Raw genomic sequence first — 21,633 nt, 5'->3', positions numbered from 1 at the left:
GAATGTCAATAAAAAAAAATTATGAGGCGAATGTAGTGAAGGAAATGAGAGCAGAAAGAAACACCCTATGCACCATTGGGTGCAATTGGGATCAACAGGGGAATTGAATTCTATCCATTTTTAATTAAAATTTTACTTAGTAAATACCACTACTTCTTAAAATCTACTGTGACACGTGTTTCGATTCTTTCCGAATCATTTTCAAACACCGGTATACGGTGATATAGTAGATTTTAAGAAGTAGTGGTATTTACAAAGTAAAATTTTAATTAAAAATGGATAGATTTTACCAAAACTTGACTGCCGAATCAATTAATGAAAAAATTGAATTCTATCCTAGAACTGTTAGGGCCGAGGAAAACTGGCGTGATCAAGTGATTTCAAATACTTCATTAAGGTCATTCAGAAAGGTGTGTTGAGTTGATAGGAGCACGTGAATCGAATAATTGAATAAAGAATAGTAGTATAAATTTGTGAGGCGAATGTGGTTGGTAATAGAAGCAGAGGAAAACTTGGCATATCAGGAGTTTAAAAAAAAAGTTTGACTCGTCGAATTTTTTGCAGTTGTATTTATCCGTAATAATCGGCGGGTATGTATGAGGAGGTGCATGAGTGTGGAAGTGGCGAAGATTGTTTGAAAAGACAGATTGGTGTGGCGGTCTATTCTTTCTTCTTACCCCTGCGGAGAGCGGCCTGGTGGTTTGGTTAGTTAGTTACTACAGTGTGTGAAGTCCAAAAGAAATTTCTGAGGTATCTCTACATGAGAGAGTACGGTTATTAACCTTGGCTCTACCCGACCGAGTTTCTCCAGAGTATGCTTGGCTATAATAGTTTAGAGACTAGAAGGAATGTGTATTTGATTACGCATTTTTATCCATTGTTGCGCGGTATGATCGATAATCCTGAAATTATCCGGAACATTGGTCTGTATGTTCCCGATAGTTACTTAAGACAGCGTCGACATAGATTGTTTCACATTCCTATACACAGGACCAACCTGCCGATGGTTATGCCTGTAGGAAGAGCTACCGCTATGTTGAACAATATCACATTGGATATTGATCTGTTCCATGTGTCCGAAGGAGTTTTCCGAAGCGGGATTCTTCTACACCTTTAAGTCTTCTTGCTTACTTTTAATATATACGCCTTGAATATTGTTTGTTATGTACATATATATAAATTTATTGTTGTTGAATAAATTGAAATTGAATTGAAAATTAAATTGACATTGAATCAATTTAAATTTTAGTACTGTTTAATGTAGGGTTATAATGCAGTGTTATAATACAATCTCATCTCTTTTTGTGCAGATATCAAACGGGTCCCGGGTGATGATTGTGGAATTCTTCCCGCTGCAAGAGTCGGAGCTCGAGCTGCCGCCCGAGTTTGGGGAGGTGACCTTCTCCTCGGACACGGTGCTGGAGGGGGTCATATCGGACGACTCCTGCGCGGAGGCGCCCTGCAAGCACAACGCCACCTGCGCCGTCACCTGGAACGACTTCAGGTCTGTCCGTCCACCTACCGTTACGCTTCGACTCACAGACTCTGCTCGGTCGAGATGTACTGCCGGCAATGTGCGACGAAACAACGTATGATAGATGTTCAAATGGTGATGTAAGGAAAGAATGCAAGGCTGAGATAAGCGCTTCTTCTTCCTGTGCCACTTTTATATTGCCCGAGCGTGCGTGATACTAGTGTACGGTACACATACTATCAGCGTATTGGCATGCTGCCATTGAATCATTTTTGAAAAAGTACTCTCATTTTTGGCACCACGTGTTTAGTTCTGAATTCAGTCATTAAGGGTTGGAAATGAAGACTGTCTAAAAAATATATGAATGAAAAATACACAGTGAAACCTCGATAACGGACCTCCATTTAACAAACTTCAGATATTCTTCTTCTTTCTGTGCCACTTGTAACGAAGATCGGCGATCATCATGGCTATCTTCACTTTTGATGCTGCAGCTCGGAACAGAGATTTGGTGCTTCTGCCAAACCATTGTCGTAGGTTTTTCAGCCATGATGTCCTTCGGCGTCCTTGAGTTCTTTGCCCCTCAATCTTCCCTTGTATGATTAGGTGGAGAAGAGGATATTTTTCATTTCTCATGACGTGTCCGAAGTACATCAGGGCACTCTGCTTGATGGTTGGTAGGAGTTCCTTATTCATCCGTCAGAGGACCTCTATGTTGGTGACCCAATCACGCCATGAAACTCGCAGGATCTTGCGATAGAGACGTTGACGTCGCCCACCTTATCAAGCTGATATACCTTGGGAGTATTAGAAGGAGGGGTAGGGAGATGAAAGAAAATTCTGCACAATAAATATACTTAAATTAATTTAATTAAAAATATCAAAATTATACGAAAGCGACTTTAACTTAAACTAATCTTAAATTGCTATCTTAAATTAGCTTAAAATTAATTAATCCTATCTTAAATTAAACTTATTCTAACCTTTGGTGAAAAAGATGCGCCGTGATACTGGGGTGGCCGTGATTCTTTGTTAAAAAGCTGCGCTGTTGGATGCTGGGATGAGGTTCTTCTTATGACGGGCCGCCGTGCGATGATTCTTGCTTCTGATCTTCTTCTTCTCCTAGTAGAGCTTCAGCTCTTAATTTGAAGGCTTATGACCCGGCGTGGGTCTGCTTTTCTCGCAGCGTTTTCTGCGCGGGATACTCCGGATGAGTAACTCCCCTTTTTCATCTTCTCTCTCCCTGCGTAGAGCTCCCGCTCTTCTCCTCACTTAAGTCTTAAAACCTGGTGTAGGTATGCTCCTTCTAACTGATTTCTCCCGACTGCTCGATCCCCCTGATCTCTCCCGACTGCTGCTTACAACTCCCCGATCCCACTGATTTCCCGAATGCTCCTTCCAACTCTTCTTCTTCTCTGTGTCTTCTGACTGACCAGCCGTCCGACTGGTCGATCTCCTCTTACGACTTACTCCCTCCAACTGATCCTTCCAATTGTTGGCTTCCAAGTCACTATTCCGACCAACTCTTTTCCGGCCAACTGCCGGCTTCCAAGTCCCGGCTTCCAAGTCCCCGACTTCCAAGTGCTCGATCCCACTGATTTCTTCCCGTTATATTCGGTTTCTCTCCTTGAAGATCACGCCCTCGAAACCATTTTTCATTGGCTGACGGTGCGCTTGTATCCACCCCCAAAATTTTCAACGTCTAGACATCAATTAGCAAACTTTTAATTTTATTTGCGCTATATAATAATAAAGAACCATCGGCAAATATCTTTACAAAGGCCAGCGGGTTGGCGACAGTTTTTTTATGATTCAAACCTTTTAAATACATTTTAGTTTTATGACAGGTAAATTATAAAAGGTCGGAGCCATAAAAAATATTTGCGTGCACAGAAAAAAAATTTACCTAAGACTAATTAAATTAAACGATTGATAATTGATTATTTTTGCCAGGCTAGAGGAGAAACGTGGTTTCACCACGTCAACGTATTGATGCGAGATGTATTGATGCCGGCAATTTGCGGCAAAATGATGTATGATAGATGTTTGAATGGTTGTGTAAGGAAAGAATGCAAGGCTGAGATAAGCATTATCCCTCGACATTTTGAGTGTGTCCAAATACTTGTTTGCAAATCTGGGTTTCTCCTATTAGAAGTTATTTTACGTTTTTGACAATTTAATATAGATGAAGGATAATATGAATACATATTCAGTTCTCTATGGCCTCCGTCCTTTGTTGTTTGCAGAACTTTCGATCTTTTTTTGAAGCCGCGCAACAATTTTTTGCAACGGCGCGTAAAATATACGCACCTAGTATGATTTTTAAAAATTGTTTCGTTATATGTGGGAATTCGTTATTACGAATTAATATTTTTCGGTTTCTTGGATTTCGTTATATCGTTATTTTACTGTAATATGAATAGTATGTATGACTTGCAAAATTTGAGCAGTGTGGTTGTCAATCATGGGTAGAACGGTGAATGTTACTGTTTGTAAAGTGTTCACTTAATCAGCCTATGAAAGGTCGTAAGCTCTATAAAAACCCAGACTTCCAACATTTTGAGTGTGCCCAAATACTTGTTCACAAATCTGGATTATCTCTAATTTTCGGAGTTATTTTTCATATTATTTTTAACATCTCATCAAAGATGAAGAAGAATATGGAAGTCTGGGTTTATATTTGCACCACTTAGGAAGGATAATGTTCACGTACTGTTTGGGTAGGTGCGAGTGTCCACGTGGCTACAAGGGCAAGTCCTGCCAGGAGATGGAGTTCTGCCAGCTGCAGGAGTGTCCGGCGGGCGCGCTGTGCCGGGACCTGGAGGACGGCTACGAGTGCATCGCCAACGCCACCCTGGACGGGCGCGGGCCCCCGCTGCTGTATCTGGCGCACCCCAACACCACCGCGCTGCTGGCCGACTCGGTGACCATCGCGTACAGGTGGGTGGCGCACCTCTACACGCCCCCGCTCATTAACCTGTTGACCGGGCAGTCCGCTGTCCAATTACGCAACTTGTGACGGGCGCGAATACTGATTCACTCCGTGTCTTCAATTCATGTCCAGACATGTATGGATGACTAATACCTTTGTTGTTCCAAAAATATACATCCATATATATAATATAATAAACATATATTTCAAGGACGTATTCATATGTCCTTCCCGTACCCGATATTGTTTACGTTTGACGTATTTATGCGTCCCGCTCGGTTAACAGGTTAACTCATTTATTTCTTTACTTTCTTTTATATACATTACAATTGTCATCATATATTACATTAAAAAAAACATATATAGCACAAGTCATTCCATATACACACATATGTATCTTTTGTCCGCCTCCGCAGTGTAATGGTCAGCACGTTCGGCTACCGTACTGGAAGTCCCGGGTTCGATTCCCAGGGGGGGTGAAATAAATATAAGTGATTTTTTCACTCTAATATTATTCAATACCCTGGACTGGTATCTGAATCGGAGGGCTGATCACCTTTCTATCGTGTAGCTAACGATCAAGATAACACTGCTTCTATATGATGCAGTGCACCATCAGGTGCGGATAAGGGTTAGAAGAATATGTACATTACAATTCTCATCATATATTACATAAAAAACATTCCATATACACACACACACACACATATTCAAAATAATTTTTTTGCAGAGACCCACCAAGCCACCTTGTGTGTCTTGTCGGTGGAGTTCTTTTTCACACATTGTTTTTATCTATTTTAACCTAATATACATACAAAAAAAAAGTCTTTTATAATTTTCATAGAATTAACTCTTGTTTGATAATATATCCAAAATAAAACAACACTGACTCAGTGTTTGATAATGTCCTAAGAAGACGAAACGCGTCACGTATTAACATATACATAAATAAATGTAGAATTCAATCCAACAAACCTTGTTTTATTTTGGATATATTACCCAACAATTCAATATGGAATTCTACCAACTGTCTGCGGTAACAATAAATGAATTAACTCTTGATCATATACCCATTCCTTTATTTTGCCTTTGTTCCATATTTTATTTTACGATATGGGGATTGTGGAGTTTGATCCGGTTGTTTGGTGGGCAGGTCCAAGACGGGCGGCACGCTGCTGCACATGGAGGCGGGCGGCGGGGACATGCTGTCGGTGTCGGTGTACCGCGACCAGGTGGCCGTGGAGTGGCGCACGCAGCAGGAGCAGCTGCCGCGCGTGCGCCGCTTCCGCAAGCCCAGCCCCGACCTCGCCTGGACGCGCGTGCACCTGCACATACAGGAAAAGACCATACGCGGTAACCAATCAAACGCCACCACTAACGCTAAAACCTTGCCATCGTTTAAAAACAATTATACGCATTAAGTACAAAAAGTACCCAGAATACCCCATAGAGTGCAATACAGTCCATAAATGCAAAAAAAACCTACTACAAAAAAAATGTCCCTTACTGTGTTTTAAATTTGGCCAGCCGTGCTGTGTGACACACTTAGTGACAGATCGCGCTCTAAATAGGTTTGGTAATTAAGGAAGGGGCTACCAATCTAAAGACAAAAAAAATACTGATTCTTTTTAATCGGATCATTTAAATCCTAAATTTCCGGGTATTTTTTGTACGTAATGTATATGCTTCAGTTCTTATTTTGAATATAACTTCTTATTTAATTTTTGAATGGTATATGCAATATGCTTCCAATGGCCGCTCCACGCCGGTGTGCTTAGAACTAAAGTGTTGCGCTTACAGGCGGCTTCGGTGACTGGATGAAGGACGACTCTCCGGCCTTCACGGCCGAGTACGACCGGCAGTCCTGGACGGAGCTGCTGCTGTCGGGGGAGGTGCTGCTGGGCGGGGTGCACGGCGGGGGGGCCAACTCCACGGCCAGGACGCCGCACACCGTGTCTCCCGTGAGTGCACACAAAATCAACCCTCAACCTTTGTCTCCAACTTTGTGGAATAGATTATATATAAAACATTGTTTTACAAAACACTTGAGTATTATATTGTTTATAAGACTAGTTTCGGAAGCTACAGATGCTTCCATCTACAGGTTTGAATATAAACGTTTATATTCAAACAAGTTTATATTCATTAAATAAATAAAGAAATTCATAAATACACAAATATAATAATAAATTAATTAATTAAATAAAAAATAATAATAAAAAATAACAAAATATTATCAAATTTATATTTATTAAATTATTATTAAAATAAGTTTATATTCAAACCCGTAGATGGAAGCATTTGTAGCTTCCAAAACTAGTCAATATAGAATACTTACGTGATAAAAAACAAGTGTTATATTTATAATTTAATTATGGCTCACCACAAAGTGAATGCCAAAACAATAAATAACATATTTGTGGAATAACATGATGATTTAAAAATATAAAAAAATAAAAATAAAGGTTTGGGTGTTTTATCGCATTCACCTTCCCTATTTTTACTATCCTACCTGCAGACAAGCCTCTAAAAGCAGAGACTTTGCGTGTGTTCTGTGGTGTCAATCCTGTGGATTGGTCTGCAGCAACAAATGCCACCTCCTTCGCCATTCTGGTCTATTATGCGAAACCCTTGCCTTTAACACCTCATATCCTCTTAAATCATTGGCGTGTAATTCCTTTTAAAAAGGGAATTAAATTGACTCTTGTCTGATTACTAATTTTATCACTTGGGAAATTATCTGTGAAACTACTATATTCAATGCTGCTTCAATATAAGACAATACATATTCAGTTTTTATTAACCGTTTGACTGATGAGTTATGATAAAGATTTTACTTGGATTTTTATTAAATTTCTGATAAAGAAATAATTGCAAGGCATTAAATTTTCAAGTTTTTATATTTTTTTATGTTTTCATTGAATGTTTAAACTAAGAGAATTTCTAAATACTTTTAAAAATGATCTGACTCAAAGGTTTTCTGTCTAGTATTTCTAGCCCATAACTCCATTATGTATAATCTACCACTGCCGCCGTTATTATGGCAAAATCACTTTGAGCTATTTCTTCGCCGAGGTGCCGTACCACATATCGCTCACTCCTTTCAAGAACGTCATAAATAAAAAAACTTGATTTTTCAGGATATCGTTTTTAAAGTTAAAAAATATAATACAATTTATTAAAAATAAATATCAAGCCACTTATTGATCTTTTTTCTGTGCAACAGAGCTTTTTAGGTAAAACCTGAAGGTTTTTTCTCCATTTGAAAAATATTTAGTATATTTAAAAAAATAATGAAACAAAACCTTTACCTCAAAATGCAAAAACAACACTTTTTGCCCTGTAGCGGGTAAATATTAAGTTAAAAATATGCCTCTTTTACTGGGATTTAGTACAATTCCTGGGCTTTCTGAAAACACGCACAACTGAAAATTGATAATTTTTTTATTTATGACGTTCTTGAAAGGAGTGAGCGATATGCGCAAATCCACAAAAGCCCATTTTTTGTGCCAATACCAGGTATGGGCTGATATTTTTTGGCCACAGAAGCCAATACTTTTTTTACAAATGCGGCAAATGGTTAAGATGAGTTTTTGTTACTACAGGATACTGACAGCATATTCAGTGTGAACACAGTGGACTATGGGTTCTCGACAGAAGCCGGAATCGGAATGTTGGAAGAGGAGGCGGTGGACTTCTGGACCGGTAGTGATGGCTCCATCGGAGAAAACTACAAGGTAAGAGTCATTCGTTCAATGTCCTTTAACCCATTTATAGCCGCAAATAAATTACGCCGTACTGCTTATTAGGCCAAATATTTTTTGTGAAAATAAAGTCTGAAAATTATTTTTTTTTCATGTTTATTAAATTATAATTTACTTACCAAATATTATATTCTGTATCGATTGTTAGAGTTTTATTCTTAAACTAGTTTCAAAATTTCATTGTAATATAGGGTTGTCACACTGAGTCATAACAGTGGCGTTAAAAAACAATCAATTAAAATATTTTCGTGTATAACGCGTAATAACAATTTTCAAAACAGTTTTCGAAATTTACCGATAAAAATTGCTTGAAAGTATTTGGGAACTTTATAAAATACTTTGGAGAACTTCAACAGATGTCAATGTATATCAGGTACACCTACCAAATTAAGAAATTTCAGAGGTGCATATTTGTCATATTATGGTAACATATTTAACATATAATGTTTAATGCGAAATGTAAGTCTACTTAACAGAGCACAGGCAATCAAAATTTATAGCAACTGTGTTATTTTCACAAAACTAGACGTTTTTTCCGCAGCACACCAACTAATCACCACGGTACACCAGTGTGCCGTGGCACACACTTTGCAGACAAATGTCCTACACCACTCTTTGCGACATTACGCCACTAATGTGTCGGCATTTTCAGGGCTGCCTGGGCGAGGTGCGCATCGGCGCGACGCTGCTGCCGTTCTACCCGCTGGCGCTGCTGTACCCGGACGCGGCGCTGCTGAACCGCCACCCGCGCTACTCGCTGTCGGCCGCCAGCGCGCCGCCGCCGCCGGGCTGCGCGCTCTGCTTCCCGGCCGACTGCCTGCACGGTGGGCACTGCCTGGCGCCGGCCAGCACGGCCATGTGCGCCTGCGCGCCGGGCTACTCGGGCGACGACTGCGCGCAGGACGTGGACGAGTGCGAGGACGCCCGCTGCCAGAACAACTCCACCTGCGTGGACGGCGTCGCCAACTACACATGCGTCTGCCAGCCCGGCTGGGAGGGGTGGCTGTGAGTTCCATCAACTTTTCACTTATTAACCCTTCCCTTATGATGCTAAAATATCAGGCAAGAGTCTTCGAGATAGAATAAGAAACGCCAGGATCAGGGAAACATGCGAGATCAAAGATGTCATTAGGTGAGGAGAATGGAACCATCCAGACTCCCTTACATCGCACTGTACGGCCGACCCAATGGTAGACGACTCCCGGGCAGACCACCAAAGAGATGGATCGATAGCTGGAAATTGACTTCGCAGGAGGCTAATCCGTCTTAAAAACAGGCCACAAGGCCTACACCAAGAAGAAGACCTCACTTTTAGTGGAGCGTTTTCTTAGGGTGCTTAGAATATTTTCTTTTACCGTTTACAACACTGTCGACAAAGTTTTCTTATGCGGCGACCCTCCGTTCCAGGTGCGACGTGGACATCAACGAGTGCGCGTCGTCGCCGTGCGAGAATGGCGGCACGTGCGTGGACGAGCCAGGCGGCTTCTCGTGCGTGTGCCCCGCCGAGGTGACGGGCCCCCGCTGCGCCTCCCCGCGCCTGCTCACCTGCGCGCACCGCCCCTGCCAGCGGGGCGCCACCTGCCTGCAGCAGAGAGGTATCCACCATCAAACATTCTCTTTTTTTTTTTTTTACACATTTATTTAAATCACAGTTTATACATATTTAGAACTTTTTTTTTTTTTTTGCAGAGACCTACCAAGCCACCTTGTGTGTCTTTTCGGTGGAGTTCTTTTTAAATACATTTTTTATTGTTTTTAACGATTTTAACCTAATATAGACACAAAAAAGAGAAAAAAATTAAGATTATAAACATTTTAAAATTTTCATAAAATTAACTCTTGATCATTTACCCATTCCTTTATTTTGCCTTTGTTCCATATTTTATTTTGACCTCTAACATCCGTCGGCAACAAATTAAAAATGTTGGGAACGATATATTGCAGTGTTGGACTCCCATATTTATTATTAATTCTTGGGACTATCAAACCTTCATTGTGTGTAAATCGTGTATCATGGTTGTGTACCAAAGGATTTCGATATTTTTGTCTACTTTGTTGTTCAACAATGATACTCATCCACAATATTCCACGTACCGGCAGTAATTTTAAATGTTTATATATCAAGATTGGATTGTCCCTTTGATTATATACTATTACGATGCGAGCATTCGTACAGTCAGTACAGTGTTCCGAGTGCTCCATCCAATGTCGGATGCTCGCCGTGAATGTTACGTTACTTTATGTATTAATTTTAAATCAAACACAGATTTTTTGAGTCTACTAAGTTGTATTTTATTAACAAAAACACATATAAAAATTAATATTTTGACAATTATTTCGCCTTGTTAGGGCATTATCAAACGAATGTCACGCAAATGTTACGTTACGACAAAACACTCCGGTCAGTCCCCACCTTAAGAGGTCAAGGGATTTTGCATCCCTTGTCACTGCGACCATATCTTTTCTTTTTCCTTTCTGCGTATTTATTTAATCTTCATGTACAAAAAAGAAATATGTATATTGGCGGGCTTATTGCTAAAAAGCAATATCTTCCAACTGACGGTCAAAACGTTTAATACCATATACATATAGCTGTTTGCAATCATCATATTTGTGTTAACCATCTCTTGAATATTTTTGTCCACCTCCGTGGGGTAATTATTAGCGTGTTTAGCAGCTACCTTGCTGGAGGTCCCGGGTTCGATTCCCAGGGTGGATGAAAATAAATATTGGTGATTTTACACTCTAATATTTATTTGATATTACCCTGGACTGGTCCCTGAAGCGCAGGAGTGATCACCTTGCCTTCATGTAACAATCAACATAACACTGCGTCAACATGATGCAGTGCCCTATGTACCATTGGGTGCGGATAAGGGTTAGAGAGCAATATTTTTATTAAAACCCTTATTCACACCCGATGGTGCATATGGCACTGCATCTTATAAACGCCGCCTCCATCCGCCTTCGTAGTGTAATGGTCTGCACGCTCGGCTACCGTTCTGGAGGTCCCAGGTTCGATTCCCAAGGGGGCTAAAATAAATATAAGTGATTTTTTCATTGTAATATTTATTCAATATTACCATTGACTGGTACCTGAAGCGGAGGGCTGATCACCTTTATATGACACAGTGCCCTATGCACCATCGGGGTGCGGATAAGGGTTTTATTATTATTATTATTATCTTGATCATTAACACACGAAGGAAAGGTGATCAGCCCTCCGCTTCAGGGACCAGTCCAGGGTAATATTGAACAAATCGTAGTCGTACAGGAGAAAAATGTTCAGGAGAGCCTTTTAAGTCACTTTTGGCAAGAAAATAAACATCAATGTAGTTTAGTCATTTTTAACAAGTCAATATATTATACTTCCAAATTTGAAATCCTTTGGGATTTTTTTCAGGGCAATATTAAGCTAGTAAGATATCAAATAGTCAATGACCAGGTTTTTGTAAAAAATGCACTTGGTCACTTTTTCTTGTATGACTACAAAATATTAGTAAATATTAGTGTATTTATTTCTCGTGAATATATTTTATTCTCGGTGATAATGACCGGCTTTGTTCCAGATGAGATAACCGGCAACAACTTCACGTGCGTGTGCCTGCCCGGGTGGGAGGGGGTGCTGTGCGACACGGCCTACTGCTCCATAAAGCCCTGTCTCAACGGAGGAGTTTGCGATACCAACTTGGACCTGGTGAGACACTGCTTTCTATATTAAACCAAATTTGCATATTTGCTAGTCCGCCTCCATAGTGTAGTGGTTAGCGCGCTAGGCTAGCATGCTGGAGGTCCCGGGTTCGATTTCCAAGAGGGTTAAAATAAATGTTAGTGATTTTTCAGTCATGCATGGAATTGGCAAAAGAAGGATGAAAGTAGACTGAATGCAGTCGAAATGCGATCTCTCAGAAGAATGTGCTACAAAACGATGTATGATAGATGTGCGAATAGTGAAATAAGGAAGGAATGCAAAGCTGAGATAAGCATTATCGATAAAATTAAGAAAGGTGTGTTGAGATGGTTTGGACATGTAGAACGAATGAGTGTGGAAAGAACGGTAAAACAAATTTATGAGGCGAATGTTAGCGGGAAAAGAAGCAGAGGAAGACCGAGAAATACATGGCACGATCAGGTATGCCAAATACTTGAAAGTGGTCAGGTTAAGAGTCGTAACAATCGGCGGGTATGTATGAGGAGATGCATGAACGTGGAAGAGGCGAAGAATGTTTGCAAGGACAGAGTGGTGTGGCGCTCTATTCTCTCTGCCTACCCCTGCGGGGAAGCGGCGTGATGGTTAGTTAGTTAGAGAAATTTTAACAGTCAAAATCTGATGATTAGGACACATTAAACAATATTAAATTTTTTTTTAAATAAAACTAATTTATCAATGACCACTCAGTGCGAGATTTGAGTTTCTTTTCGCTTACTTAATTAATTAATCTAAATCTATTCCAATAGTTGAAGTTACAAACCTTAACTGGTTTTTGAGATTTTTTGAGATTGCCTTAAATTGAGGATGCTGAAGAGCGTGCGAATGGATATTGTTTACTGTGTTTATAACAACATGCATGACTTGGCTTATATATAAAACTTGAGGGCATGAATTTTGTTAACCTTTTAACCGCGTTAACTTTGTACCTGAGAGACGCCCGTGCGCAGCGGTATTTCGCCGTTTTTTTAAATGATTACTTTTATCATGTATTTAGTTAAGAAATGAGTTATTTTTCTAAACAAAAACGTTCAATGGGATTCATTGTGCCTTTTTGGTACTCTACAATACAGTTGTGTCACATTATTCTTGAAATATATCATAATATAATTCTTTTATTTATCCTTGTGATGTTACAAATTATTAGTCAGATATTTCAACAAATGTCATAAGGCCAAGGATTGACGTAGTATTTTATCCAAAGTTCCACACCATGAAAAAATCCCTCCAAGTTGAACTGAGGTTCGAAACTAAAAGTAAAAACACATACGCTTATGTCAGCCGCGTAAGGGGCATGTTTTGTTAAAACACATACGGTTATGCGAGCCCCGTGGATCCGGTTAATGTATCAAACCCTTTATTTTTAAGGAAACCCAGACAAGTAACTTCTAAATAAAGTAATTTGTTTTATGTCATCAGTCTACGTATTATTGTAATTAACAGCCCAAATATTAATGACATTGGTGATGGATGTCTGTTTGCAGTCTCCGGTGTGCACGTGCCCTCCGGGCTTCACAGGCCCGTACTGCGAGACCAACATAGACGAGTGCCGGCCCCCCGGGTCCGCAGCCTCACCCTGCCTTAACGGGGGCCGGTGCATCGACGGGATTGCCTCCTACAAGTGTGACTGCCAGGGCACCGGTAATTACCTCATTTCATTTTTTTTAAAGAGAAATATTTGTGTTTTTATTATTTACAAAAATACTTCAATTCCATACTATTTCTGTGAGCCATTATTACAAATAGGTATCAAATTCTGGTAAAGTGGGTTCGAACCCAGAAACTCAAGAGCACGCGACACTAACCACGGGACCACAACCCTTATTTTTATTTATTTTGATGAGGAAAAATTGTGCACAACGCCACCACCATTACAAATCACAAATCAAATGCTTTTTTTATGACTATAATTAATTATTTAATTTTCAAATTATTTTTATTTTACTTGGTAAATACCACATTTCTTAATGCTATATATTTTTCGTTGGATTCTGCATCATTTTCAAACACATTTTCAATTAAAGGCGAGTTTTCTGTTGTTTTCGAGTACTTTCAATGTATAAAAAAAAATATAAAACCTTTATCCGCACCCAAATGGTGCATAGGGCACTGTCATATAAACGTAGTGTTATCTTGATCGTTTATACATGAAGGAAAGGTGATCAGCCCTCCGCTTCAGGTACCAGCCCATGGTAATTTTGAATAAATATCACAGTGAAAAAATCACTAATATTTATTTTACCCCCCTTGGGAATCGAACCCGGAATCTCCAGAACGGTAGCCGAGCGTGCTGACCATTACACTACGGAGGCGGACATCACTTTCAATATAGTTAGAAAAATATTGTAATTTGTTTTTTTTTTTTTAATATATATTGATTTTTTTTTCAACTCCTTACCTTTCAATTACTCTTTTCTTTTGAAAACCTTATATTCATTTCGAAGAAAAGCTTATTTTTTCAATAAAGCAAGAAGGACCGTGTAAAAAGGGAGTTAAGTATGTAGTTTTAAAATGAATGAAGTTTTTGGTCTATACATCACTTCATTATATTCCGAATTTGGTACGTATGACCAAACATTCCAGTATGTCCAGTTAGTCACTATGGCATGCCAAATATAGGCGTCATGCCGCAAACATACAGTACATGTACATGTACTTCTACACTGCATAATGCATATTGTCTCATTCGTTTCTATTAGTGACCAAGTTTTAAGTGGTGCTGTAAATATTTGCTTAATTTAATTCATTATTACTAGTACTTTTTCATAAACAACTTTATTATAGTGTTAAAAATCGTTATTAATGTGTTTATTATTTTATTAAATGGCCCACTGACCTACTTATAGAAATAGCTATGCCTTTTATCAATATTTGCATTAGTTGCTGTCAGTGCCTTCTATATCATTTGCAAGCTATCGATAACATTATTTCAAGAATGTTTTTTGATGATACTTTGTGGGACATTTTATAAACTTTATAACATTATTCTACAACTTAATATGACGTAATATGACGAATACTGATTTGATGAAATGAATAATGTCGACGTGCCCTACGTAAAGTGCTCTAACTACATTTTTGTCAATTTTGAGATATTTGGTGTACTTTATCAACAGACCGTTATCTACAAATATAAATAAATAAAAAAATATATAATATAAATTACGCCTAGTTTTCAGGCGTATAAGATGCTGTCTACATCGAATTTTCGAAATGAACTGAACTCCCAAAACACTAACTACTTAATTTTGGCAAAGCGTAAAGTTTTAAAACGATTTGATACATTATTTTATCGTGTTTTTGAATGTATAATACTAGTTTAGAATTTCAGATAAAACTGTTAATTAATTAAAAAAATATATGTTGAAAAAATCTTCTAAACTCTTCTGTAAAGTAACAAATTTGTAGATATAGTACTTTAAAAATGATCACTAATTTTAGTTTAAAAAATTAATAATTTCTAAACACTGTTCAAGCACTTATCTCTCCATAATTAAATGGCATAACCTACTGAACAAAAATGACATAAGAAACTTTAAAAAAGAATAAGCAGTGCTGCCGTTATAATAATTTAAAATTATATCATTGCTATCAAAAAATCCTATAAATGTTTTATGAGCATTTGAAAAAAACTATACTGACCTGTATACACCTGTATGATGTGTGCATGTTGGAAATATCTGACACATTATTAGATTAGATAAGGCGAATAATAAAAGACCTTCATAGTCATTATTATCAGTCTTGTTCCCAAACATTCACTTACAAAAACTAAATAGTAGTTCCCTTAGTGATATCATTGTATAGTCAAAAAATTTATTTAACCTACACTTGTTATATTTTGTATTATCAAAATCCAGTTAACGGTGCTTTGTTAATTTTTTTATGTTAATGTTTAGACCACAGTGAGTTTGACATATTAAATTTTGGATTGATTATCTAAGTACAATCTGCATTTTTTTTATATGTCAGCAATCTAAATAGTTACAACATTTTGAGTGTGTCCAAATACTTGTTCACAAAATCTGGATTATCTCCAATTACAGGAGTTACTTTCATATTATTTTTTGACATCACTAGAACTTCACTAGAGACATCTATTGGTGAGATGAAACTCAAATCAGCCTATGACGGTCGTCAGCTCCGTAAATGCCCAGACTTCCATATTCTTCTTCATCTTTAATGAGATGTCAAAAAATAATCTAAATTGTTGTTACATTTTGACATCTCAGCGAAGATGAAACAATATTTTAAGTTTGTCAAAATCTTGCTTCACAAGCCTGGGTTTTGTCCGTTTGGGAGTTATTTATATTGATACCTCAACGTTGGTCTTCACTCATATGGAAGTCTAGGTATATACAGGGCTTACGACCTATCGTAAGCTGGTTCAAGCGATCACTTTCAATGTGTGTAACATTTTTTCATTAATTGATTCGGCAGTCACTTTGTGGTAAAATCTATCCATTTTAAATTAATATAGTGGTTTTGAATATTTTTTATTTATTTATAACCCTTATCCGCACCTAATGGTGCATAGGGCACTGCATCAAATTGACGCAGTGTTATCTTGATCATTACTTACATGAAGGCAAGGCGATCACTCTTGCGCTTCAGGAACCAGTCCAGGGTAATATTAAATTGTTGACGAAAATGGTTTTGAATATTGAAAGCATTAACTTTGTGGATCATATTGATTTATTATTTCGAGAAATAAAAATAATTTGTGTTTTGATCCACTCACATTTTTACTAACCAACTAGTTTCGGCAACAACCTATTGCCTTCTTCAGGGTTTAATAGTGAGTCAGTCATAAATTTAATAGTCAGTCATAAATTAAACCCTGAAGAGGGCAACAGGTTGTTGCCGAAACTAGTTGGTTAATAAAAATGTGAGTGGATCAAAACACAAAGTATTTTTATTTCTCGAAATAATATAATTTAGTGGTATATACTAAGTAAAACATAAATTAAAAAAAAAATGTGTGTAACATTCACTGTTCTACTCGTGATTTACAACCAAACTATTAAAAATTTGGGAACTTGTATATTTGAGTTCCAAAATTTTTATTAGTGTGGTTGTCAATCATGGGTAGAATGTTGAATGTTACATGTGTATAAAGTGATCATTTATACCTATCACTAGCCTATGATGGGTCGTAAACCTTGACTTCTTCATCCTTGTCGAGACAAAATATAAAAATAACTCCTAAGCAGAGAAACCCTGATTTGTGAACAAGGATTTGGGAACACCTAAAATGTTGCTAACAATTGTTCATCAAAAGCAATCAGTCATTACAATATTAATCTTGTAAAGACTGATTGCGATATCACCACTAAAAAAGTGGTGTTACACAATTTACAGTAAAAATAAAATAATCATAGAAAGTGGTAATACAAAGTGAATGATGAATGATAAGAACAGAGATTAACCTAAATAGTATGTATGGTATCTGAAGCACCAACCCTTTTGGTAGTTTTTTATGGTGATATACATATGACTTTATGACAATTCGGATCGCGTTGCGGCACCGATCATCAGGGCCTCATAATTTTTCAGTGAATCAACACGTATATTTTATTTTCTGATATTGTAGTTTGCGATGTGATGTGGAATGGTGTGTGTGTACGCAGTGTAGTGTCGGAGGATGAATAGTCTGTGGGTGACTCTATCGGTGCTAATTGTTGTGTCAGGCTTCACGGGTACCAACTGCCAGGAGGATGTGGACGAGTGCGCGCTCGGGCTCGCCAACTGCGGGGAGGGCGGGAAGTGTATCAACACCATCGGCTCCTACAAGTGAGTACTGTTCCGATTTCTGCTATACGGCTGAAATATTTTAAAACTTAACATTTAATTTACCAATGAATTTTCCCCACCCATAGTATTATAGAAACACTAATTACGTGAAGTAGATCCAGATAGAGTAAAAATCGTTCATTAATCTGTAAAATTTGTGGAGGTCCTCACCAAAAAGTTACATTTCCAATATTGCACAAAAAAATTTATTTAAATACGAATCTGTTCTGTTTAGTGTATTCTATCGAAATATTAATTAAAGTTGCGACAAAACGTGACCAATCCTGTTGGTTTCGCCACAGTGCGAAATGAACTCAAAAAAAAAAATTATTCGAAGGACCAGTCTTATGGTATTAACAATAAGACGACGATTCTACAAGGTTGAAATATTTAGATCGATTTGGAGTCGTGTTACTCTCCCGAGTTAGTTCGACGATTTATGCTCGAACTTTCAAGTACTAAGGGACGGCGAGTTCGATAAATATCAAATAGCACGTATGAATAAAGAACTAACCTTTTATTCTTATGGTTGGTCTTGATCCAGCGCTGGGATCAGGGCGATTCTCTCTTGATGGTGGTGATGGGATCACAAAATACAGCGAGGTATTCACTACAAGTCAATATAGAGCGCCCGCGTGAAGAGTCAAATTGCAACTGTTTTTTACTTTTGTTTTCTTTTTGCATTCGGGCAGTCGGGCGTCGTTCGAAATTCAAAACGTACTACCGATAAGTACCGGCCAAACCACCTGTTTTAAACCTATGTGAAATCATTAAATCGCACTAAAACGTAACAAGCTAGAATTTCTGATTACTTAAAACCATTTAAAATGGAAATGTAACATTTTGGTGAGGACCTCCACATTTAGTATCTAGTGCAGGCATATCAAACTCGCGACCCTAGTACTTTTTTTTGCGGTCCGCAGATACCCGCGGTTATATTTTTCATTTCAATTCTTCATTGAAATAGTTTTTTTGTACGGTAACATATGATATTCTTTTACAAAATCATTAAGTTGGATCTACTGTACCTCATGTGACTGTCTTTGATAATAAATTATTCACTTAAAGTTAGATAAAAATTCAAATGAGATTTTTGATTTTTTTTATGTGGCCCGCCGGCGTACCCAAAGTACCTTATGCGGCTCTTGGTGTCTTTTGAGTTTGACTTCTTTGATCTAGTATATACTGTATTGTACAAGAAGTTGAAATGGATGCCCTTTATGTTAGGTGCCGCTGCATGCCGAGCCTGTGCGGACCGACGTGCTCGGAGATCGACCCGTGCTACGAGACGCACCTGGTGGCGGACGGGGGCAACTCTACGGGCGCGCCGCGCTGGGTGCGCGGGCCCTGCCACAACGGGGGCACCTGCCGCGAGCTGTGCACCGACCGCCCGCTCTACGAGTGCAGCTGCGTGGACGGCTGGGATGGCACCAACTGCACCGAGCAGGTCAGCAACTACTCATCCTCTCAAAATGCTAGGTGGACCAGGAATTAGCCGTTACAACATTTTGAGCTTGTGCAAATATTGTTCACAAATCTGGAATATCCCAATTAGGGCTTACTTCTTAAAATCTATTGTGACATGTATTTCGATGCATTCTGCATCATTTTCAAACACCGTATGTGAAGCTGAATCTCAATTTTAGAGTTGTCTTTGGGACGTCTTAATTATTTATTTATTTTTTATTTCTTATCACAAACCCAATGTCTATGTTCCCACGGACATTTATTTCTCAGTAGAAACATATTTTTTACATTTTTCACATCTCAACACAGATGAAGAAGAATATGATTTGTGAACAAGTATTTCGACATGCTCAAAATATTGTTAATAAGATAACAGGTCAAATTATCTTCTTCAAGTGTTATCTTGATCGTTACTTAGATGAAGGCAACGTGATTACTCCTAGGCTTCAGAAACCGGTCCAAATTATTCATTCAAACCCTTATCCGCACCCCAATGGTGCATAGGGCACTGTATCATATAAACGCAGTGTTATTTTGATCGTTAACACATAATGGAAAGGTGATCAGCCTTCCGCTTCTGGTACCAGTCCAGGGTAATATTGAATAAATATATGAGTGAAAAAAATCACTTATATTTATTTGACCCACCCTGGGAATCAAACCTGGGACCTCAGTACGGTAGCCGAGCGTGCTGACCATTACACTACGGAGGCGGAAATACTATATATATTATATTAATTAAATGAAAATTTGAATTTGTCCCAGCTGGTGGTGGCGGCCTCCGACGACGGTGTGCCCATCGGCATCATAGTGGGCTGCGTGGTGGGCGGGCTGTGCGCGCTGGGCGGCGCGGCCGTGGCCGGCGCGTGCGTGGTGGCGCGCAGCAAGCGGGCCACGCGCGGCACCTACAGCCCCAGCGGTCAGGAGTACCGCAACCCGCGCCTCGAAATGCTCGACAGCGTGCTCAAGCCGCCTCCCGAAGAGAGACTCATATAGGCAAATTAGGCTTTATTGTGACCGATCCGCGAGCATTCGCTTCTGAGTGCTGTGGCATCAAGGATTACCAGACATTATTGTGACCTATCCACTTGTACGCGGTTCAGAGTGCTCTGGCATCAAAGATGACTAGACATTATTGTGACCAATCCACTTGTATGAGCTTCCGAGTGCTCTGGCTTATTAAGGATAACCAGACATTTTTGTGACCAATCCACTCGTACGCGCTTCAGAGTGCTCTGGCATTAAAGATAACCAGACATTATTGTGACCTATCCACTCGTATAAGCTTCAGAGTGCTCTGGCATCAAGGAGACATTATTCTGACCTATTCACTCGTACACGCTTCAGGGTGCTCTTGCATCGAGGAAATTAGACATTATTACAACAAATCCACTTCCAAGTGCTCTGGTATCAAGTTTAGCTGCTTTCTAGTGTTAAATAACCTTCATTTACTCGTGCAACATCATAGTTTTTTCCATTGACCCTTTGGTGATCCCAATGATAACAAACATCGTTATCACATTAAGCTAATATGACACAATATCTATACACATTGCAGGTAATTTGTTGTATTTTGACACAATGCCTATAGATGTTGAGAGAATACCAGTCAAGGCTTAACTGTAACTAAACAACACCATAGTAAGTGCCCCTGCCTGATCTTTTTTTCTCTTTATTAGCGCAAAATTAACTAGTAACTGTTGGTTAACCATAGCAAATGGTTGAGCAAGTAAAACAATGTGCAAACGTACCTCGGTTACCACTTCTAATAGACTTCTTATCATTGACACCATGTTTTCGCATCATGATCTATGTTTTGTGTAATGGCGGCTAGTTTCACCTTTCATTTGAATTATTTATTTTATAAAAACAGTGTTTCCAATTTGACAGAATTCCTTGAACAAATTAAGAATGGTATAGCAGATTCCTATACGCCGACTTTCATTTGAATTATTTATTCTAAAAACATTGTGGCCAATTTGACAGAATTTCTTTGAATAAGTTACGAATGGTATAGCAGATTCCTATACGCTGGCTTTCATTTGAATTATTTATTCTAAAAACAGTGTTGCCAATTTGACAGAATTTCTTTAAAAAAGTTATGAATGGTATAGCAGATTCCTATACACCGGCTTTCATTTGAATTATTTATTCTAAAAACAGTGTTGCCGATTTGATAAAATTCCTTGAACATTTTTAAAATGGTAAAGCAGATTCCTATAGAGCGGCGATGATTAATATGTATGAAGAATGTGTATTTGATGCATGCATTGTTACACTGTTGAGAAAATATTGACTTTTTCTAATTAACTTGGGTTATTTATTACGAGGTACGCCTGTTTTATTGTAAAACTCAAGTTTGTGATATTATGGAACATTCCAGATAAAAGAGCACTTGGAAATGGTACAAACGTGTTGATGGAAAACTATAGTTGAAGGGCATTGCAACATTGTATTTTTAAAAATATTTACTTCCCCATAGTCTTAAAAAAAA

At 38.5% G+C, this 21,633-nt stretch overlaps 1 protein-coding gene across 2 annotated transcripts in view; it reads left to right on the top strand.

Annotated features, from left to right (window-relative positions):
• crb (cell polarity complex component crumbs) overlaps positions 1 to 21,633 on the top strand; it is a 101,098-nt gene extending 79,465 nt beyond the window's left edge. For both annotated transcript variants that reach the window (XM_088271719.1, XM_088271718.1), the window contains 12 exons: positions 1,311 to 1,504; positions 4,199 to 4,414; positions 5,560 to 5,759; positions 6,207 to 6,367; positions 8,012 to 8,143; positions 8,823 to 9,175; positions 9,578 to 9,765; positions 11,740 to 11,867; positions 13,364 to 13,520; positions 17,570 to 17,672; positions 18,900 to 19,119; positions 19,905 to 21,633. In XM_088271719.1, the coding sequence (XP_088127845.1) occupies positions 1,311 to 1,504; positions 4,199 to 4,414; positions 5,560 to 5,759; positions 6,207 to 6,367; positions 8,012 to 8,143; positions 8,823 to 9,175; positions 9,578 to 9,765; positions 11,740 to 11,867; positions 13,364 to 13,520; positions 17,570 to 17,672; positions 18,900 to 19,119; positions 19,905 to 20,135 (2,283 nt within the window). In that variant the 3' untranslated portion in view covers positions 20,136 to 21,633. The remainder of the gene's footprint in view (positions 1 to 1,310; positions 1,505 to 4,198; positions 4,415 to 5,559; positions 5,760 to 6,206; positions 6,368 to 8,011; positions 8,144 to 8,822; positions 9,176 to 9,577; positions 9,766 to 11,739; positions 11,868 to 13,363; positions 13,521 to 17,569; positions 17,673 to 18,899; positions 19,120 to 19,904) is intronic.

The sequence above is a fragment of the Brachycentrus maculatus genome, unplaced genomic scaffold (assembly GCF_059751285.1).
Source record: "Brachycentrus maculatus isolate JH-2025_06_01 unplaced genomic scaffold, ASM5975128v1 h1tg000459l, whole genome shotgun sequence".
Taxonomy (NCBI): domain Eukaryota; kingdom Metazoa; phylum Arthropoda; class Insecta; order Trichoptera; family Brachycentridae; genus Brachycentrus; species Brachycentrus maculatus.
The sequence above is the reverse complement of the archived record's forward strand: the minus strand, read 5'-3'. Positions and strand labels throughout refer to the sequence as shown.